Genomic DNA, 18,213 nt, shown 5'->3' with positions numbered 1-18,213 from the left:
TCCCCTGTTGAGTGACCTGCACTTGGGGAAGCCTTCGTCTCTCCAGGCTTCAGGGCCATCATTTGTGAAATGAAGAGCTGGGCTAAGTGAGCTCTAACCAAACGCCTTTTGTAGGAGAGGTGATTACTGGAGAGGTCAGCCAGCCAGCCCTGGGCCCTCCAAGGGGGGGTTGTGGAGTCACAGGCTGAGCCCAGAGCTCGGGACCCTGGTGTCCCCCCCTCGTTTGGGGCCGGAGTGCCTCCCTGCCCCCCAGATTGGCTGACCCCTGTATGATCCTATATCCTCCTCATTTCCTCCCAACACCTGAGGCTTCTCCCTGTTCTAGGCTTTAACTCGGTTTGAGAAAGTGCTAGCAAGCGAGCATTAAGGGCAGGCTGCCTGCGTGTCTGTCAGCTCTGAGATTTGCTGTAAATCTTTCTGAGCACACGGAGGCTCAGAGGTTCTGTTTCAAGTGAATAAGCCTCTGAATAAGCACAGTGGAGTCTGGATAAAAAAAAATCCTCCAGCGATTAACACAGCTATTTTATTCCTCATCGCCGTCCTCGTATCTGGGGCCATCTAATCTGTTAGGATGGCTTTGGTTATTACCTCGTGTTAAGTGGGACTTGGAAGGTCAGGCAGTTAACTAACCATCTAGACAGCAGCTTCCTTGGGCAGCTCCTCCATCCCGACCCACCTCCCCTTCCCAGCCCTCTACCCGGGCTGACTTTAAACCTCCCATTAGCAGCGGTGCTCACGTCCCCTCTCGACTTGCCTGTGTGCTCAGAAATCCAGGTCATGTGGGCCCAGGAATGGCTAGGTGCGTAAGAAAGGAACAGCTGAAACTGTACATCCATTTTGATTGCTTTAGTGTTGATCCCAGTGGGTGGCCTTGTTGGAGGGCTGGGCTGGACACCTCAAGGCTCAGTCTGGTCCCAGATTCATGGGACGTTGGGGAGTCCTCTTGGCCTCTCTGAGCCTCAGTTTCTCTATCTGTAACATGGCAATATTCCTGCCCAGCCAGCCTCTCCGCTTAGCTAGGAAGACCCCCTGCTCAGAACGGGACCCAGGATCCGGAGCTTAACCTGCTTAACAGGGACCTGCCGCACAGAGAAGTGCTCGGCCCCTTCCCTGCCTTCACACATGCTCATGCTCGTCCTCGTCGCTCTTGACTCTGGCTTTGTGCCCCCATCTGTGAACGATTTCTGCTAGAAGGAACCCATGGGGAACCCCTAAGAGCTGGGCTCTTCGCTCCTCAGTGCTCGCCGACATCCAGACTCAGGGCAGAGGGGCCATCCTTGGGCCACTGGAGAATGCCGTGGAAATGAATCGGGACGCCGTCCTGGGCCGGGAGGGGGTGTGGGGCGTCCCGGGGACAGGCAGTAGGGGCTCACATGTGTGCACGCGGCCATGGTGTTGGAGGGAGTGTAGACACACGTAATCAGCCCTTTGGAAACCAGGTTGTCAACAGATGAGGCCCCGGCAGGAAAGACAGGGCCGTGTCGGAGTGGGAGGGGGACCGGCTGGAGGGGCTGGAAGCTGTCCCGGAGGGGTTAGTCTGGAGTCCAATTAGAGGTAGCTTCATTCATATTTCCTTGCCTAGCCGAAGCAATAAAAAATACTTAGTTTTTTGGCCGCCTGCCAGCCAGAGGCGGGCTGGATCGATGCCGCTAAACGCCTGACAGGACTCTGCTCCGGTAGCAGCGAGGGTTTTCAGCCTGACTGCAGGAGAAGAAAGAGCCCGCTGTTCTCTGAGCCGTGGCCCTGGTCGCGGGGAGAAACACGAGCAGCCGCGCGCCCCCCTTTCCTCCCCGCCTGCCCACCCGAGAGCAGAGGGGCTGGGAGCGCTTCTGCTTAGCGCGGGGTGGCCACCGTCAGAGGAACTGAAATGAAATGACGGCGATTTTTCTGCCGGCGCTCGCCCCGGCTAATTGAATCACGGCTGTGCGTGGATCGCCGCCGCGCCTGCCCGGCTGCGGGGAGGGTTGAGCTGCACTTCCGTTATAACCTCCATATTTTCTTCAAGGTTTGATAACTCTGCCATTTTAATTTGCTTCAGGCAGAAGCTTGGCAGGGAAGGGCTGCCCAGAAACCGGCTTAGGGGAGGAAATAAAGTCCTGTGGCTGGCTCCCGCACCGCTCCCCCCCACCCCACTCCGGCACACTGTCCCCGGCCGCTGGGGACGTGGGGAGACTTTCCAGCTGCCTCTTGATGCCCTTCTCCTCGGAGCAGACGTCTCTCTGGGTCCCCGTGTGGCCTCGTCACACACCCCTGGGGATGGGGATGAAGCGGACTTGGCCTTCCCTCCAGCTGGATTGTGAGCTCCTGGAGGGCAGGGACTGTGTCTTGTTCTTTCCTGCACGCCTGGCATCCAGCCCCAGGCCTGATCCAGGGCAGGTGCCCTAGAGGGTGCCGAGCGAAGCGGGGACGGGGTCGCGTGGCCTCTCAGGAAGGGGCAAGCCTCGGCAGCCCCCTGGAGGGGGTTGTGGTATTTTTCTCTCGGCACAGAGGTTTGCTGGCAGGTACCCCTGCCCGTAGCTCCTCCCTCCCTGCTCCCAGCCCGCTCCTGGTTACCCATCACACCACCAGCCAGGGTCCTCCTCTGCGGGCAGCTCTCCCCTTCCAGCATCGCTCCGTCCCCGGACCCGCTGGCCGGTACTTCTCCTGCCTCGCCTGTTGGCCCACCTTCCCTCTTCCCAGGCCTGAAATTCCAAACTCTCCTTGTCCTCACTTGCTTTGTAGTTGAAGGGAGAACTTGCTAAGTCTCTTCCAGGCCTGCAAAACTTGGGTTTCCTTCGTGTTGCCTGCTGCTGGGGGACCTTGGGCACGTTGCCCATTGTCTTGGGGCCCCTCCTTTCCCGTCATTACAAAGCGGGGGAGTCTGCCTGTCCTCTATACCTTTTCCTGTCTTAAGAGGGGAAAGGCTTCATGACGTTGCATTTTCTGTTTCTTTATAACTCTGGAGTTTCTCTAAAGTTGTAGAAGGCCATGCTGTAGTTGTAGGGTGTTCGCACAAAATGCCCCATCGCCCACCTACACTTAGGAGGCCTGTTGGCACCCCGGCGATCCCCGTCCCGGTCAGTCTCCCCGCTCCTGTCGGGTTCCGCAGGTGAAGTATTGCACTTGGCCCCAGTTTGTCGGCTCAGATCCATCTTTCGAGACGCAGTGCAGATTGAGCTTATCCATTCTTTGAGCAAATGTATGTGGCAGGCACAGATGGGCGGTGGGGGACACAGGCGTGACCCCCGCCCGCCCTCATGAGGCATACAGTCTCATAGGCCAGAGGCAGACGGCCCGTGCTGGGTTAATTATCTAATAGCAGCTATAAAAGAGAATTGTCGTGCTCCCAGAGGAACCGAGTCTGGGGAGTTGGGAAGGCGTCCCTGGGGAACCTCCGATGGAGCTGAGACCTGCAGGACACACACGACACCTCAGTTGACCTTCTGAGTCACTTAGCTATGTCGATATGTGCATGAAATGTTCATACTCACTCTCCTCCTTGCTTCCAGAATAACTCAGTGTCGCCCTCGGAAAGCCTGCGGGCCAGTGAGAAGCACCGGGGCTCCGCCGACTACAGCATGGAAGCCAAGAAGCGGAAAGCAGAGGAGAAGGACAGTCTGAGCCGATACGTGCGTCTGAGAGCGCGGCGGGTTCCACCGGGGTTTGGATTGGGTGGGCTGGGCTGGGGGAGACCCCACGGGGCCTGAGTCGTGGGAGAGTCAGGAAGAGGTGGGGGCAGGAGACACTGCCGCACTGAGGAGGGCAGGTGGCCCGGGCAGGGGAAGCGTCCACAGACCGATGTCCTGTGAGCCTGCGGACCATGGCCAGGAGGCAGTGGACAGGGAAGTCATCCCAGCCTCCGTAGGGCCTGGGGAGAGCTAGGGGCACCTCCCCCGATGGGCCAAAAACCCCCTGCTGCCATCACGGCCCCCTCAGAACCTCCGGTCTGCTCTGGGGACCGTTCCTGGCATCCCCACACTTCGACCCTACAGGTGGTCGTGGTGTCTGCTCTGTGCCAGGCCGAGCAGGGCTGAGAGCTGGGGCAGAGGGCAGGGGGCGATGCACTGTGGGACCTGGTGCCCTTGGGCCCGGCCCTCCGTGTTCAGCTCCTTGGCTGTTCTGGGGCTCCGGACACGTAGCACAGCCAAAGCCTCAGCTGCGTTTCTGGGAGACAAGGCTAATCCCCTCCCCACACACACGGTGATGGGAATGATGGAACGAGACCAGCGCACTCACTTGCAAATGGTGGTGGATATCAGGCCAGCTGGAGAGAGGTGTCTGGCTCCAGAGCGACATGTTAAAGCAGCCTTAGAAATATTATAACTGGGCAGGTGTTGGTGAGGCCGCCTGTGGGCGTGGGAGCAGAGTGACCGTGGGGCTGGGGGCTGGGCTAGCAAACAGCAGGGAGAAGAGGTCAGCTTTGGTGGGGCTGAGTGGGGAGAGCATGGACTTTGGGGTTTGGCCGGGGTTCAGATCCTGGCTGGTGGAAGCAGGGGCGTGGTCTGGGCTCAGTCTGGGGTGGGCGTGGCCTCTCACTGGCTTCCCTCTCCGTGCAGGACAGTGACGGGGACAAGAGTGACGATCTGGTGGTGGACGTTTCCAATGAGGTAAGGGCCGGCCCAGGTCGCAGGGCGACTGTCCCTGGGCAGGGTGGTCGGCGATTGCTCCTGTCCTGGGTGGGAGCTGTCGTGTCTCAGCTGTTGCACCGTTACCAGCAGCCCCAGCTGGGTGACGAGGCCTTTGGGGTTGGGGCATCCAGCTGGTCAGGAGGAGGAGGGCAGGGCTTGGCTGCCTGGTGGCTGGGCATTCGTGCACACTGCTGGGGTTCCTAGGCTGGGTCTCCAGAGAGAGGCCCCTGAAGACCCCAGGGGAGGGCTGGCTCCCAGTCACCATGGTCCTCCAGGTCAGCTCTGTTCTCCCCACCACCCCTGGGATCTTGGGCTTGTGAGCCTCCTGGGTCAGCCTTAGCGAGGGAGGGGGAGCTGGAAAGGACCTACCCAGGGCCAAGGCCCAGCTGCCCAGCTTGGAGTCCTGAACCTGTATTTGATCTTGGGCAGGTCACCTCCACCCACCCAGGCCTCAGTCTCCCCCCATCTGTGGGATGAAGGGGTCAGACTAGGTCATTAAAAACTCATTGTCCCCACTTGGGACCAGGCTCTTTTCCCATGCCCTGTGCCCACTCCATTCCCGTCCCCAGAGCAGAGAGACTCCAGACTCGTCACTGCGCGGCACATCCCCGTATCACTTGTGTTTTTAGGACCCAGCGACGCCCCGGGTCAGCCCGGCACACTCCCCTCCTGAAAACGGGCTGGACAAGGCCCGTGGCCTGAAGAAGGACGCTCCCACCAGCCCCGCCTCGGTGGCCTCCTCCAGCAGCACGCCCTCCTCCAAGACCAAAGACCTTGGTCATGTATGTGGGGTCTGCCCCTGGCGCCGCAGAGGCTGGGAGAGGGTGGGGAACGTGGGGGCAGAGGGAAAACGTTCTGGAAAAGGGTCTGGATCTGGAGTGGTGCTAAGTGGAAGGCAGAGGGCTGGAGTAGAAAGTACACGGATTGGGGCTTGGCCTGGGTTCAAATCCTGTCTTTACCACTTACAGGCTGAGCCCTGTGCTTATCATTAGTTAACGTTTCTAAGCCTTAGCTGCTGCATCTATTAAATGGGAACAATTACCACAGTCCCTGCCAAACAAGATTGGGCAAGAATTGAGGAGCTGTGGGGCAGAAGATTCAGAGCTGGGTCCGGCACTGGGCTTCATGTGGTGCCCAGCTCTTGGGAGAAAGGAATCTTCATGGCTTCCCTTGGTCTCTGCATCTACCCTCTTCAGAATGACAAATCCTCCACCCCTGGGCTCAAGTCCAACACACCAACCCCAAGGAACGATGCCCCAACTCCGGGCACCAGCACGACCCCAGGACTCCGGTCGATGCCGGGCAAGCCTCCAGGCATGGACCCGATAGGTATAATGGGTAGGCACGATGGGGCTGGGCTGACCATGTTTGAGGGGAGGGGCTCTGCCCCAGGCCAGGGCTGGAGCCTCACAGGTGGGGGCCAGGGAGGGGGGTCAGAGTCAGGGCTCTCCCAGGGCCCGTCTCTGGGGGACCTGGTCAGGTTTGAGGAGAAGGTGAGTGCCTGGTGCTTCAACACCGATGTCAGGGCTTCCTGGAGCCGCTGTGCACTAGGTGTGTGGAAGGAGCTTCAGACAGGTCGGGACACCAGTGATCTGTCTGCCTCTGCTGTTAGTTCTGTGAGGCTCTGAACAGCCCCCTCCTCTGGGCCTCCGAGTCCTGCTCTATAAAAAGCGGTGGTCACATCTCTCAGCTCGAACCTTCTTAGGCTGTGAAGATGGGGTTCTCTGGTAGGTGGGTTCAGTCCAGGAGGACTGCTTGGAGTAGGCAGCTTTAGAACACAGGAGGGATTGCTGCTGGGCAGGGAGGCAGCCTGGTGGCCTGAGCTTTGCCCTTGATGGAGGCGTGGGGCCCACTCCCCTTGGTGGCCTCTCCCGGCTGACGGCCGCCTCCTTGCAGCCTCAGCCCTGCGCACGCCCATCTCCATCACCAGCTCCTACGCTGCACCCTTTGCCATGATGAGCCACCATGAGATGAACGGCTCCCTCACCAGCCCCAGCGCCTACGCCGGCCTCCACAACATCCCACCCCAGATGAGCGCGGCTGCCGCCGCTGCTGCCGCCGCCTATGGCCGATCGCCAATGGTGAGCTTTGGAGCTGTACGTAGACCTTTTGGCTCCTTTTTTGGGGGGACTGGGTAAGGAGCGGGGGAGTTGGAGGGGGTGAAGGTGGCCCTTCGTGCACACCAAAGGGGACCTGGGCCCAGCGACCAGGCAGCTAGCTGCCTTTGGGGTAGAGTGTTTATTAGGAATAAGAGTGGAACACACTTGGGGGTCAGCAGACCTGGGTCCCACCCCGTCTGCCCATCAGTTGCCACGTGACCTCACACAACACAGCCTCCCTGGGCTGCCCCTTTCCATCTGGGAAGCGGGGCTGACACCTCTCTTTCTGGGCTCTGTGGGGGTGGGAATCCCACGGTGAGTCGGGTGATTTCCACGAGGCAGGGACTTGGCAAACGGGGCAGCCCGTTATACCAAGATTTGTCTGCCGTTTATTGAGAGCAGTTCAGACTGGAGAGGTGGGTCCTCTTCCAGGAGACGGTTTTTCTCTTGATCTCCTGAACCCAGGTTGGCCTCCTCTCCACATGACAAGCCCCCTGGGACACCAGGGGAGGGAACAAAGTGAGGAGGGGCCCGCTCGGCCTTGCAGAGCAGGGAGAATGAGCTGGGGGTGGGAGTGGAAGGTAACCGGCTCAGAGTTCGGGGTCTGGACCATCATCCTGTTCCTGCCATTGTCCTGGACGAGGCACTTGGCCCTCCTGGGCCCGTGCTCTCTCTGGAACAAGGGGCCGTGCTCTGCCCAGCTGTCTCGGGTTCTGAAGAGGCAGCGCCGTGCGGGTGGGACAGGAGGTGGTGGAGGGGGATGTGTAGTGGGGGGACGTATGGCGGCATCCCGCACTAAGGGCTGGCCTGGCCTTGCCTTACAGGTTGGGTTTGACCCTCACCCCCCGATGCGGGCCACGGGCCTGCCCTCCAGCCTCGCCTCCATTCCTGGTGGAAAACCGTAAGCTTTGGCTATTTTCTGCTTCTTGGGGAGGGCAGGGGAGAGCACACCACCCACCCACCCATCCATCCCCTGCCCTGGTGGACCTCCCCTGAGGGAAGGTGTCTGCCCCTCTCGGGGTACCCAGAGGCCAGGTTGCAACCCCAGCAAAGCTGCCTGGCCGCGCTCCTGAACGGCCCCCAGGCTCCCTCTGAAAGGGGAACGAGACAGGGCTGGGGTGGAGGATGTGGTCCCTGGGCTCTGAGAGGGAAGGAACACTTCGGACACTGCGGTCTCTCAACCAAACGCCGTGGAGCTGCCCTGGCCTCGGGGGCTCCTGTGGGTTCTGCCCACAGCTGGCACTTAAGACAGCAGGCCGACCACGCTGGCTCGCCCCTGGCCCTGATGTGCACCCTGGGACTCATTTGGAGGGTCGCAGACACGTTTTCCTCCCTAACGTCACTGGCTCCTAGAGGAGGGGTGGCGTTCAAGCTGGGTGGGGGAAGGGTGCTCCCTTCGCATGGCCAGTTTGGGGTCAGCAGCCTGGTTTGCAGCAGGGATCTGTGAGCGGGGGCAGAAGCCAAGGTTGGACTCTGCAGCGGTTTCCGGCCCGGTGGAGCCAGGCCAAGGAGGTTGGGGTTACCAGGTGCCCTCAGATCTGGGGAGAGGGGACACCTGGAGGCAAGGAGGCCAGGCAGGGGCGGGTGCCGGTCAAACTAGGCAGGAGCTGTGCACACTGTCATTAGAGGATTGGAGATGGCAGAAGTGTGGTTCTCCCCCTCCCAGAGCCTACTCCTTCCACGTGAGTGCTGACGGGCAGATGCAGCCCGTGCCCTTCCCCCACGATGCCCTGGCAGGCCCCGGCATCCCCAGGCACGCCCGGCAGATCAACACGCTGAGCCACGGGGAGGTGGTGTGCGCAGTGACCATCAGCAACCCCACGCGGCACGTCTACACAGGTGGCAAGGGCTGCGTGAAGATCTGGGACATCAGCCAGCCGGGCAGCAAGAGCCCCATCTCCCAGCTGGACTGCCTGGTGAGGATCCCGGGGCTGGGGGCATCCCTTCCACCTGGTCTAGGAGAGCGGGACAGCCTGGGTCGGGGGAGAGCCCCATCCCCCCCGGCCAGGTGCAGCCCTGTATTGGCTGAGCGACTTTGGGCAAGTTGGCAAACCTCCCTGAGCCCCACTTTCGTCGTCCGTAAGGGGAGGCGTTGCCGACCTCCAGGGGTCTGTGAAGAAGTGAGTGAAAGTTTGAAAGGGGGGTGAACGAGGAGTGAATGAGGAGCCGAGTCGGACTGGAAGCTGCCTTCGGCAAGGGCAGGAAGTGGGCAGAAGCGGCCAGGGTGCTCAGTGTGGTGGACCCCCCTGGTCCCCAGGAGGGGAGGAGGGTGGTGCTGAACACTGCCCCTTCCCCCTCCAGAACAGGGACAACTACATCCGCTCCTGCAAGCTGCTCCCCGACGGGCGCACGCTCATCGTGGGCGGCGAGGCCAGCACGCTCACCATCTGGGACCTGGCGTCACCCACGCCCCGCATCAAGGCCGAGCTGACTTCCTCGGCTCCGGCCTGCTACGCCCTGGCCATCAGCCCCGACGCCAAAGTCTGCTTCTCCTGCTGTAGCGACGGGAACATTGCCGTGTGGGACCTGCACAACCAGACCCTAGTCAGGTTAGGCACGGGAGGGAGCGGGGGTCCTTGTCCTTGGGAAGGCCTCGCTGGCCGTGCCTGGTATCTTTGTTGCGACTGGCCTGTCCGAGGTGCCGTGGGCCGGCCGGAACAGCGCGGGCGAGGGCACCCAGGTGAGAAGACAGCTTGTGCCAGATGCCTGACATGGGTAGACGATGGAGGGCTCCTTGGCCCAGGAACTTGCACAAGGCTCTGGGGAGAAGGGGAGCTGGGGACACACAGAGAGGGCAGGAGAAGGAGAGGCGTTGAGACCAGAGTGGAGGAGCAGTACCTCTTGGTGGTTAAGTGTGGGGCCTCAGGAGCAAAACTGCAGGGTTTCAATCTTGCCTCCGTGTGACCTTGTGCAGGTCACTTAACCTCCGTGCCTCGGTTTCCCTTGCATGCAACGGGCGGAGTGAAGCCCCTTCCTTAGAGTCGGACCCCAGCGCCGGGCCCAGCATCGGCCCTCAGTGCAGTGTGGCCATCTGCGTTAGTCATAGCGCCATGCAGCTGGTTTATGGCCTCAGCCGCGTGGTTTATGCGGGGTGACAAGGATGGATCAAGAATGCAAATTGAGGAGGCATGGGGTGTCGGGCTAAGGGGGGGGTTCCCCTGTTACGTACCTGCTCTCCCAGAACTGCCCCTGCCGAAGACCCTTGAGCAGAGTAGGAGAGGGGCCCAGGCCTGGCTCTGCTGCAGGCTCCTCGGGGGGACGATGGACCCCAGTTTCCTGTTCTGCTCAGGCGGAGCTGGCCTGCCCCCTGGGATGGCTGTCCGCTTGGCATCGGTTCTTCCCCGGAGCTCACCCCCATCCCTGCCTGGCCTTCCTAGGCAGTTCCAGGGCCACACGGATGGGGCCAGCTGCATAGACATCTCCCACGACGGCACCAAGCTATGGACCGGAGGCCTGGACAACACCGTGCGCTCCTGGGACCTGCGGGAGGGCCGGCAGCTGCAGCAGCACGACTTCACCTCCCAGGTGTGCCCCCGAGAGCCCCCCCCTTCCTTCCATTGGAGCAGCGTGGGGCCTTCCCTCCCCAGGTCCCAGTGGCTGAGTCAGGGGACAAAGGGGCCCTCACACCTGGTCGTTGCAAATGGACCTGAGACCAACCTGAGCCATCTGGGAAGGCTTCCTGGAGGAAGTGGCAATGAAACAGAATCGACAAGGCTTTGGATTTGGACACACTTGCCCCAACGGCTTGGATTTGATTCCCAGCTCCTCTGCCGTTGAGCACTTTGGCCTTGGTTTTCGTACGTGGGATGGGAATAGTCATAGCTGCCTCATGGGTCTGGTGGGAGCACCTGAAATGGTCCCTCTAAAAGCCTTGGCTGTAAGCATGGCTCATAGCATTCTATAAGTGCCAGGTGTTACTGGGTTCTGTTGTTGTTTTATTGCTTGTTTTAATATTTTAATCTTGCTATTCAAGACGTTAGTGTTTTATTTACTCACATTTTTCTTAAGGAAAGGCGGAAGTCACTGAGGCAGAGAGAATAACTGTGAGAGGGAAATATCTGTGCCACCTCTGAGTTTGCTCTGCCACTTTCTAGAGTCAGCAACCTCTCTGGGCCTCAACTTCGTCACCTGTCAAATGGGGATGAAACACGAGATCCCATTCCCCTGGGTTATCGGGCTTGGCTTTGCAAATGGCAGGTGGGGAGGTGCTGGGGGAAGGAGTGGTGGGACGCTGAGCCTTCAGGGTCCCAGAGCAGGGCCCTCGAGGAACCCTCACCCCTGTGGCTCTGGAGGATGCTAATCTCCTTATGCCCCTCCCCCGCAGATCTTCTCGCTGGGTTACTGCCCCACCGGGGAGTGGCTGGCCGTGGGCATGGAGAGCAGCAACGTGGAGGTGCTGCACCACACCAAGCCCGACAAGTACCAGCTGCACCTGCACGAGAGCTGCGTGCTATCCCTCAAATTCGCCTACTGCGGTGAGCCTGGGGGAGCGGGAGCCCCGGGAGGCCTGGCCTGCCCTCTGTGCATAGATGCGGCCCAAAGCTTAGAGAAGGGCCAGAGCCCCAAAGTGAGCACGGTCCCAGAGCCAGGCCCCCTGACCCTGACCGGTACCCCCCATCTGGCATCCCCCCCCCTGCATCCTCGGATGCAGATGCTGCCACAGGGTACCAAGCACTTGTGAGACCAGGCTAGAGCCAGAGCTTGCTGGCTTGGGGCAAAGGAACAGTACTCACAGCCCTGCCGGCAGTGCTTCCAGGTTGTGGTTCAGACCCCAGGCTTTGGTGGCCATAGCTCTGAATTGGAATATCTGCTGACCCACTTCATTTTCTTTAATATATAAATTTATTTTACTTTTTAAAAAATTTAGTTATTCCTTTTTGGCTGCGTTGGGTCTTCGTTGCTGCGCGCAGGCTTTCTCTAGTTGTAGCGAGTGGGGGCTCCTTTTCGTTGCGGTGGGCGGGCTTCTCATTGCGGTGGCTTCTCTCGTTGGAGAGCACGGGCTGTAGGCGCGTGGGCTTCAGTAGTTGTGGCACGCAGACTCAGTAGTTGTGGCTGTGCAGCTCTGATGCGTCCCGTCCTCTCTAAACCCCGACCGGTCTTTCTGTGGACCAGGAATTGCAGGCACCCCACGTGGCTCTGGGAGCCCTGGGGCATTAACGCAGGCAGAGCCCTGGCAGCGCACCTGCAGCGATCCCCGCCTTCCGCTGGGTCTCCAGACACTCAGAGCTTTGTCATTCCTAGCACTTCCTGCCGTCTTCCAGCGGTAGAATCGAGATGGATCAGTCAACCTTAGTGGCTTTAAAAAGCATCTTTCGGGCAGTGTAATCCCTGTGATTAACTGCAGATCCTCCCTTTCTCCATCCCAGCCTGCCCACCCCTCCCCTTGATCGCAGAGGAAGGCATTCTCTGGGTGTCGATGTTTGTGTTACCGTGTCTCGGTTACAAAATGCCTCTCACGAGTGAAGAGTTGGCCCAGCACTGGTTAGCGGTTCACACTGTGTTTCCATGGCAGCCAGCCATGTATGGGGCGGGTCTCACTTTAGAGGGCAGCAGCCCACAACCTGACGTTTCCTTTGCCTCCCGCCCGCAGGCAAGTGGTTTGTGAGCACCGGGAAGGATAACCTTCTCAACGCCTGGAGGACACCGTATGGAGCTAGCATATTCCAGGTACCACCCGCCACCCGAGCGCCCCTCCTGATCCTGCCCAGAGTCAGGGCCCGTCCGCGGCGATGGGGGCGGGGCTGGGGGAGGTGAAGCAGAACTTGCCTTGGCCTCTTCCAGCCCCTGCCTGCCGGGGGTCCAGGATGGGTTCTCCAGAGGCAAGGGCTTGGACTTGGGCGCATCCGTGGGCCATACACTCTGCTGCTAATGGCATCTGACCCCTCGGGGTGAGGGCTTTTAAGCAGGGGCTCTTGTAGGGTTTCTAGAGCAAGGAGAAGTGAAAACATGCTCTTGGCTTTGGCCTGCACGCTGAGCCCTCGCAGGAGGTGTGCTGGGCATTTGAGCAAACTGGGCAGCTTTTTCTCTGAGCAGTGTTGTCTGATATTCAAGTAAGTTCGTATTTCATCTCAACACTTCCAAGTAGGGAGAGAGGTGGGGCAGGAGAAAGATCCAGAAGGAGATGGGAGAGAAGGAGGAGGCTTTCTGTGAGTTTTCAAGACCTGGGGCCTGATGCTGTACCCTCTCACTTGGTCACACAGACGCGCACACATACAGAGACATGCCACACACACACACACACACACACACACACACACACACACACACACACACACACACACACAGAGTCACACCCGCTCTCAGAGCCAACAAGCCACTTTCTGGATTCAGGCTAGAAGTCTGGCGTCTAGCGTGTCACGCACGTAACTTTCAAGTCTCCAGTTACACTGGATGCTTCAAAACTCAGGTGCAAATCCTTTTTCTTAGCTCACCAGGCTGAGGGTCTGGCCTGTTGACACCTGCTCCCAGCTCAGAAAAGCTTCTTCCTGTTTGTAAACTCAGGATCAAAGCTCACAAGGCTCAAGTGTTCTGTTTTGCTCCTCAGAGACTGTACAGATCACGTTGGGCCCTGTTAACGAGCTTTTCCTTGTGGGGAAGCAGGTGGAAGGGGCCCCTCTAACGGGAAGGGCTGTGTTTGAAGGCCCTGCAGTGTGGGCTCCAGGGCGGGCAGAGGGCGGTTGAATTCAGAGAGCACTGAAAGGGAGGGCGTCCAGTACCCACAAAGTGAATTTGTCCTTTCTCTCGCCGCCCTCTCTCGCCTCTCCTCCTCCAGTCTAAGGAATCCTCATCTGTCTTGAGTTGTGACATTTCGGCGGATGACAAATATATTGTAACAGGCTCTGGTGACAAGAAGGCCACGGTTTATGAGGTCATCTACTAAACAAGGACTGTAACAGGGCTGTCAAACTCCGGGAGAAACAGACTCAGCTGTGCCGGGGAGACCCCGGTGAGGGGCTCCGTGGACGTGGAGGATGGGCGGCAAGCGGGCCAGCGCTGTGCTCCGGCGGCTGAGAAGGTGCCCCCGTCACAGTCGGGACTCCCAGGCGTGGATTGATGGGACTCACGGACTCTGATGGATTTCTCCTCTCCTCCCCTTAACGATCCTGGCAGATGCTACACATAGATTTATTCGGGGGCTCGTGGCTCCAGCTCCCCACAGACGCCCTCATGAATCTTTCCTTCCCCTCTTGTTTTTGATGTGTTCCCCTGCCCTGGCTCGGGGACACTGGAGCGTGGACCACACGTTTGTGCCAGGGGAGGGGGGGTTTCACGTCCCTGACTGTGCAGCGCACGAGGTTTGTGAAAAGTGTAAATAACAGACTCCTATCTCGGACTGGTCAGCGGGGGGAGGAGGCCCCTTCCCACCGGCAACGCCAGCCGTGTATTTCGCCTGCTGTATTTGTAATCCACTCGTGGTGGTGGCTTTTTCTTTTTTTTTTTTTTAAAAAAAAACAAAAGTTCCCATCTGGGAAGGGGAGGCAGGGAGCGGGGTGCAGAATGGAGAGGGAGTAGAACGGGGAGAAAACTCCTGGGGTGGAGGAGAGGCACTACGGCTGGCAGCCAGGTTGGCTACCAGGTACCCCCCGGACAAGTGTATCTCCGTGTGGACCTGGGAATCGATTGAGGCGTGTCAGGACCAAGCTCCAGACAGACTGACGGACTGACAGAGCTTGAGATGGGTGTCAGCCCGGGTGACGGCAGCAGAAATGGTGGGTTTTTCTGTAGTCCCCTGAGCTCCATGCTCCCCTTTCAGGTGTCTGACCCCCTGTCTGTCTGTCTGTCTGTCTCTCTCTCTCCCTTTCTCTCTCCCTCCCTCCCTCCCACCCACCCTGACCTCCATCTCTCTTTGGTGCACATTTGGTTATCGTGGTGAGAAATGGAAGTTCAAAGCCACTCTGTCTCCGGCCCTTCTTAATCTTCGGACACAACCTAAAAAGGACACGAAGTTAGAGGAAAGCATAGCGACTCAGCTCAGGGAGCTACCAGAGAAAAAATAGCAACTGATGTGGGTGCTTTTTTTTTTTTTTTTTTTTTTAATTTGAATAAAAGGAATTAGAAGTGATGTCCTTTCATAAAATGCCTCCTCTCCCCTTTCCTGCCTCTGACCTCCTCTCTCCTTAGAGGGAAAGTGTGTATTTAACCTGCAGAGCTGTGAGTCAGGTTTATCTCCCCCCTGCCTGGGGCGAGGGGACTTGGGGTTGGGCTGGGGGCACACTGGGCTGACTTCTTGTAGCTTCCCGTCTCTCTTAGGAGCCCAGACAGCTTACAGCTAGAATATCGTCTCCTGCAGGTGCCACTTTTTGGTACCAAAATGTTCTGAGGTGTTAGGATTTGGGTGGGTTTTTGGTCTTTGGGGGTTTTTTTTTTTTTCCTTTTTTCCTTTTGGTCTTATTTTTTCTTCTTCTAAGGAAAAGCTAAAGGGCGTCGTGAGTCCTGGTGGTGGGCTCTCCATGGATGTAGCATATGGAAGATAATTTTTATACTGCATTTTTATGGATTATTTTATAATGTGTGATTCTGTCTGGTGAGAAGGAAGGAGGGGCTCTGGTGAACCACGCCCCTCACCCCCCACCCCCCCCCACCCCACCCCCCAACCTGGCATGGGAGGCTGCAGAGACGCAAGGTGCGTTCCCTTTCTAAGGCTGGGGAGACGTATCCAGAGTCTGTCTGTGTGTCTCTCTCTCTCTCTCTCTCTGTCTCTCTCCCTCCCTCTCTCCCTCCTCTCTCTGGGTCTCAGATGCTCAGCTGCCACCTCTTGTTAAGGCTCTCCCCACAAGGGAGGGCGAGGGTGGAAGACAAGTTGATTCCTGAAGAAAAGAGAAAATGAAAAGTCATTGTAATGAGCTGTTTTTATATTTTTAAAAGTTACTATTTAAAGGTTGGTTTGATCGTTGCGTTTTAATTGCATCCCCCGCCCCCAAGAAGAGAGCGGGGCGCTGTCACCCCCATGTCCTGGATCCTGGGCAGCTTCCTTTGTCATCCATAAACGTGAGCTCTTCTCTCTTCAAAGCACTGCCATGCTGCCCCTGCCCCTAAAAAGTGATCGCACGGGACAGTTAAGGGGAGTGCTTAACTTGCCCTGAGGGGAAGCCCACAGGTAACACCAAAGTCCTCTACGGCTGTCACTGCTAAACTTTTTGGGAAGAAAATGAAGTGTGATGAACTTCCAGTGAAGTTGCAAAGTGTCTGTGATGTCACATCAGGACCCTGAAAACCTCCACCGTCTTTTTTAAGCTTAAATTCAGATGTTGTGAGCTGACCCCGCTCTCTAATTCACTACGGGTGCATTTCTGAAGGAAGAGGGATTTATTTACGGAAGGGGCAGGATAGGAAATGCAGGGCAGTGCCCTCAGGGAGGCAGGGCTGGCCCGGGATGGTTCCCAGGCTCTTGGCTGTCACGCAGCCCTGGGCAAAATCTCTCTAGAACTAGGGACGAACGTGGTTTCCAACTCCGTATTTTGTCAGTCATCGTAAATCGGCACAAACGATTGCCTGCTGTTATTTCATACAAGAAAGGGAGTTGAACATTTGAAAAAAGGAGTGACGCTCGGGATAAAGCAGTCTATTCTAAGCCTAAGAAAGGACAGCTGGACTGCACACACGGGTCATTTATCTGGAGCCGGTTGTCCTCTCAGGCTTACAGCGGAGAAGCTTCCAGCAGGTAGCAAGAATGCCCATGGGGGGCTACAGTTTGGCTGACAGCTCTGTCTTGTCCTGGTTGCACAAACTTGAGGAAAAGCATCAGCCCTTTGAACCACACTCCTTGTTTGTCCAGGTCTTATCGTCACAGCAGAGGGCCAGAGGGGCCAGATGGCAGGCCCTGGCCAGAAAATTCTGTGTTTGCCAGTGGGTTGCCCATCGGTGCCGAGATAGGGTTGGAGTTGAGGCTTGCATGCCTCAGCAGGTAGAAGAGGAAAACACCTCATAATGCTTACCTCCAGTCTTGTGCTGCTGGGAGTGAAGGCCGATGTCAGGTCCATTTCTGAGAAGGGGAGGCGACCTACCTCAGAAAGGCTGTCCTCCCAAGACTTCCTGGGCACAGTCGAGGATGGAGAGATGACCAAGTTTCAGGCCGAGCGCTAGAAGCTCACAGTCGAGGGTGGGGAGAGACATTTGACCTGTGAAAGTGTGGTTGGGGACATACCCTTGGGCCCTGGCTGCTGGTGCCTTGACCCCTTCCTGTCATCACGGCCACTGTCCTGAAAGGAGCTCACCAAGCCTGTCCACGCTGAGCCTCACACTCCGCCTGCTTCCTCTCCTCCTCTCTCCCCCGCCCACCGCTGCCCTCTCATTCCCACGCTTCCCACCTCGCAGAACCTCAGCTCCCCCTCTTACTGCTCTGCAGGTGATTCCTCTGCACTCAGGTTTGTGAGGCCTCTTGGAGTCTTTGGGGAGAGACCCAAGTATGGTAAACAATCTGACTTCATCCTTAATCCCCGGAGCTTGCCCACACCTCCTCCTCCACAGGATGGTAGAAAGCCTTGATATTTTCTTAGCCCTTTTCAAAGTCACCCCCTAACTATTGCTGCAAAAATCCGGGCTCATACTAATTGCAGCATTTCACACACCTGTTTGCACAGCTAGACTAGTTTCCCTGGAGTGCAGCGCCCAGGACTTCCTAGGCTCCGGGTTGTAACTAGTGAATAAAGAATGAGCTTTCACTGGCTTGAGATTAGCCCGTTTCTCAGGGCAAGTGGGCTGTCACAGTGCTCACCGCTGAAGCCCAGAGAAGGCACTGGTTTCTGCAGTTCTTCAGTTCTGTTGTGCTGCCTTTGCTCAAAGCAAGGAGATCTGTTTGAAACACATGAAGAGGGCGTGGTCGTCAGAAGCCAGCTTTCACGGTTTTAGGTCACATCAGATTATGTACAAGGGTCCAGGCCAGACCAAGCAGGGGCAGTGACAGGATTATCCTAAGACCAGGTCACCCTCAGGCCTCTCTCTGAGTCACTGCCATCCCTGTTCCCCACCCCTAGGCAGCCCAGGCCCCAGCAGGGGCAGTGACTGTCCTAACTTACAGGGTCTACGGGAAAGAACAGATACAGAGGTCTGGATGCTGGAGCCGGAAGTGTTATTGGCAAGACTCTTAAATGTTATGAACAGCCCACGGACTCTCCCGTGATGCTGGAGTGTAAATGTTTTTTCAAGAACACTGTTTGAGAATGAGCTATTTTTAACATAAAGTATAGCAAACAAACCTGATGAACCTTTTTTTATTTACACGGTTAGGCATCATTTGATTTTTTTATGACAACAATAGAAAGTGTGCTCTATAAAATGTACCGTACTCATGAGGTATTTTTAAACGTTACACCAAAATTGGGCCTTTTGTATTTGAAGAGACATCTATCCTGAGACCTTGGTTTGATAGATGGGACAGTTAAGGCCCAGAAAGGGTAAGTAACCCACCATGAGACACAGCCTGAGCTGAGATTGCAACTCATACCTCCCCCTCCCCTAAGCTCAGTAGCCCACCCTTAGTGAAGGAGCTGCCCGGTGGGCAGGACTGA

General features: G+C 57.6%; 1 protein-coding gene across 2 annotated transcripts in view; it reads left to right on the top strand.

Annotated features, from left to right (window-relative positions):
- Window positions 1-15,581, top strand: part of TLE3 (TLE family member 3, transcriptional corepressor) — a 47,587-nt gene extending 32,006 nt beyond the window's left edge. Inside the window, exons 9-20 of one of the 2 annotated variants that reach the window (XM_082648068.1) lie at window positions 3,489-3,608; window positions 4,536-4,586; window positions 5,237-5,389; window positions 5,804-5,936; window positions 6,504-6,688; window positions 7,531-7,607; window positions 8,373-8,622; window positions 9,008-9,255; window positions 10,084-10,231; window positions 11,031-11,181; window positions 12,297-12,373; window positions 13,479-15,581. In XM_082648068.1, coding sequence (XP_082504194.1) covers window positions 3,489-3,608; window positions 4,536-4,586; window positions 5,237-5,389; window positions 5,804-5,936; window positions 6,504-6,688; window positions 7,531-7,607; window positions 8,373-8,622; window positions 9,008-9,255; window positions 10,084-10,231; window positions 11,031-11,181; window positions 12,297-12,373; window positions 13,479-13,586 — 1,701 coding nt within the window. In that variant the 3' untranslated portion in view covers window positions 13,587-15,581. Of the gene's footprint in view, window positions 1-3,488; window positions 3,609-4,535; window positions 4,587-5,236; window positions 5,390-5,803; window positions 5,937-6,503; window positions 6,704-7,530; window positions 7,608-8,372; window positions 8,623-9,007; window positions 9,256-10,083; window positions 10,232-11,030; window positions 11,182-12,296; window positions 12,374-13,478 lie in introns of both variants that reach the window. The other variant, XM_082648067.1, reaches the window with a different exon arrangement.
- Window positions 15,582-18,213: the final 2,632 nt, after the last annotated feature.

This window comes from Grampus griseus, assembly GCF_964374135.1.
Source record: "Grampus griseus genome assembly, chromosome: 2".
Taxonomy (NCBI): Eukaryota; Metazoa; Chordata; class Mammalia; order Artiodactyla; family Delphinidae; genus Grampus; species Grampus griseus.
The sequence above is the reverse complement of the archived record's forward strand: the minus strand, read 5'-3'. Positions and strand labels throughout refer to the sequence as shown.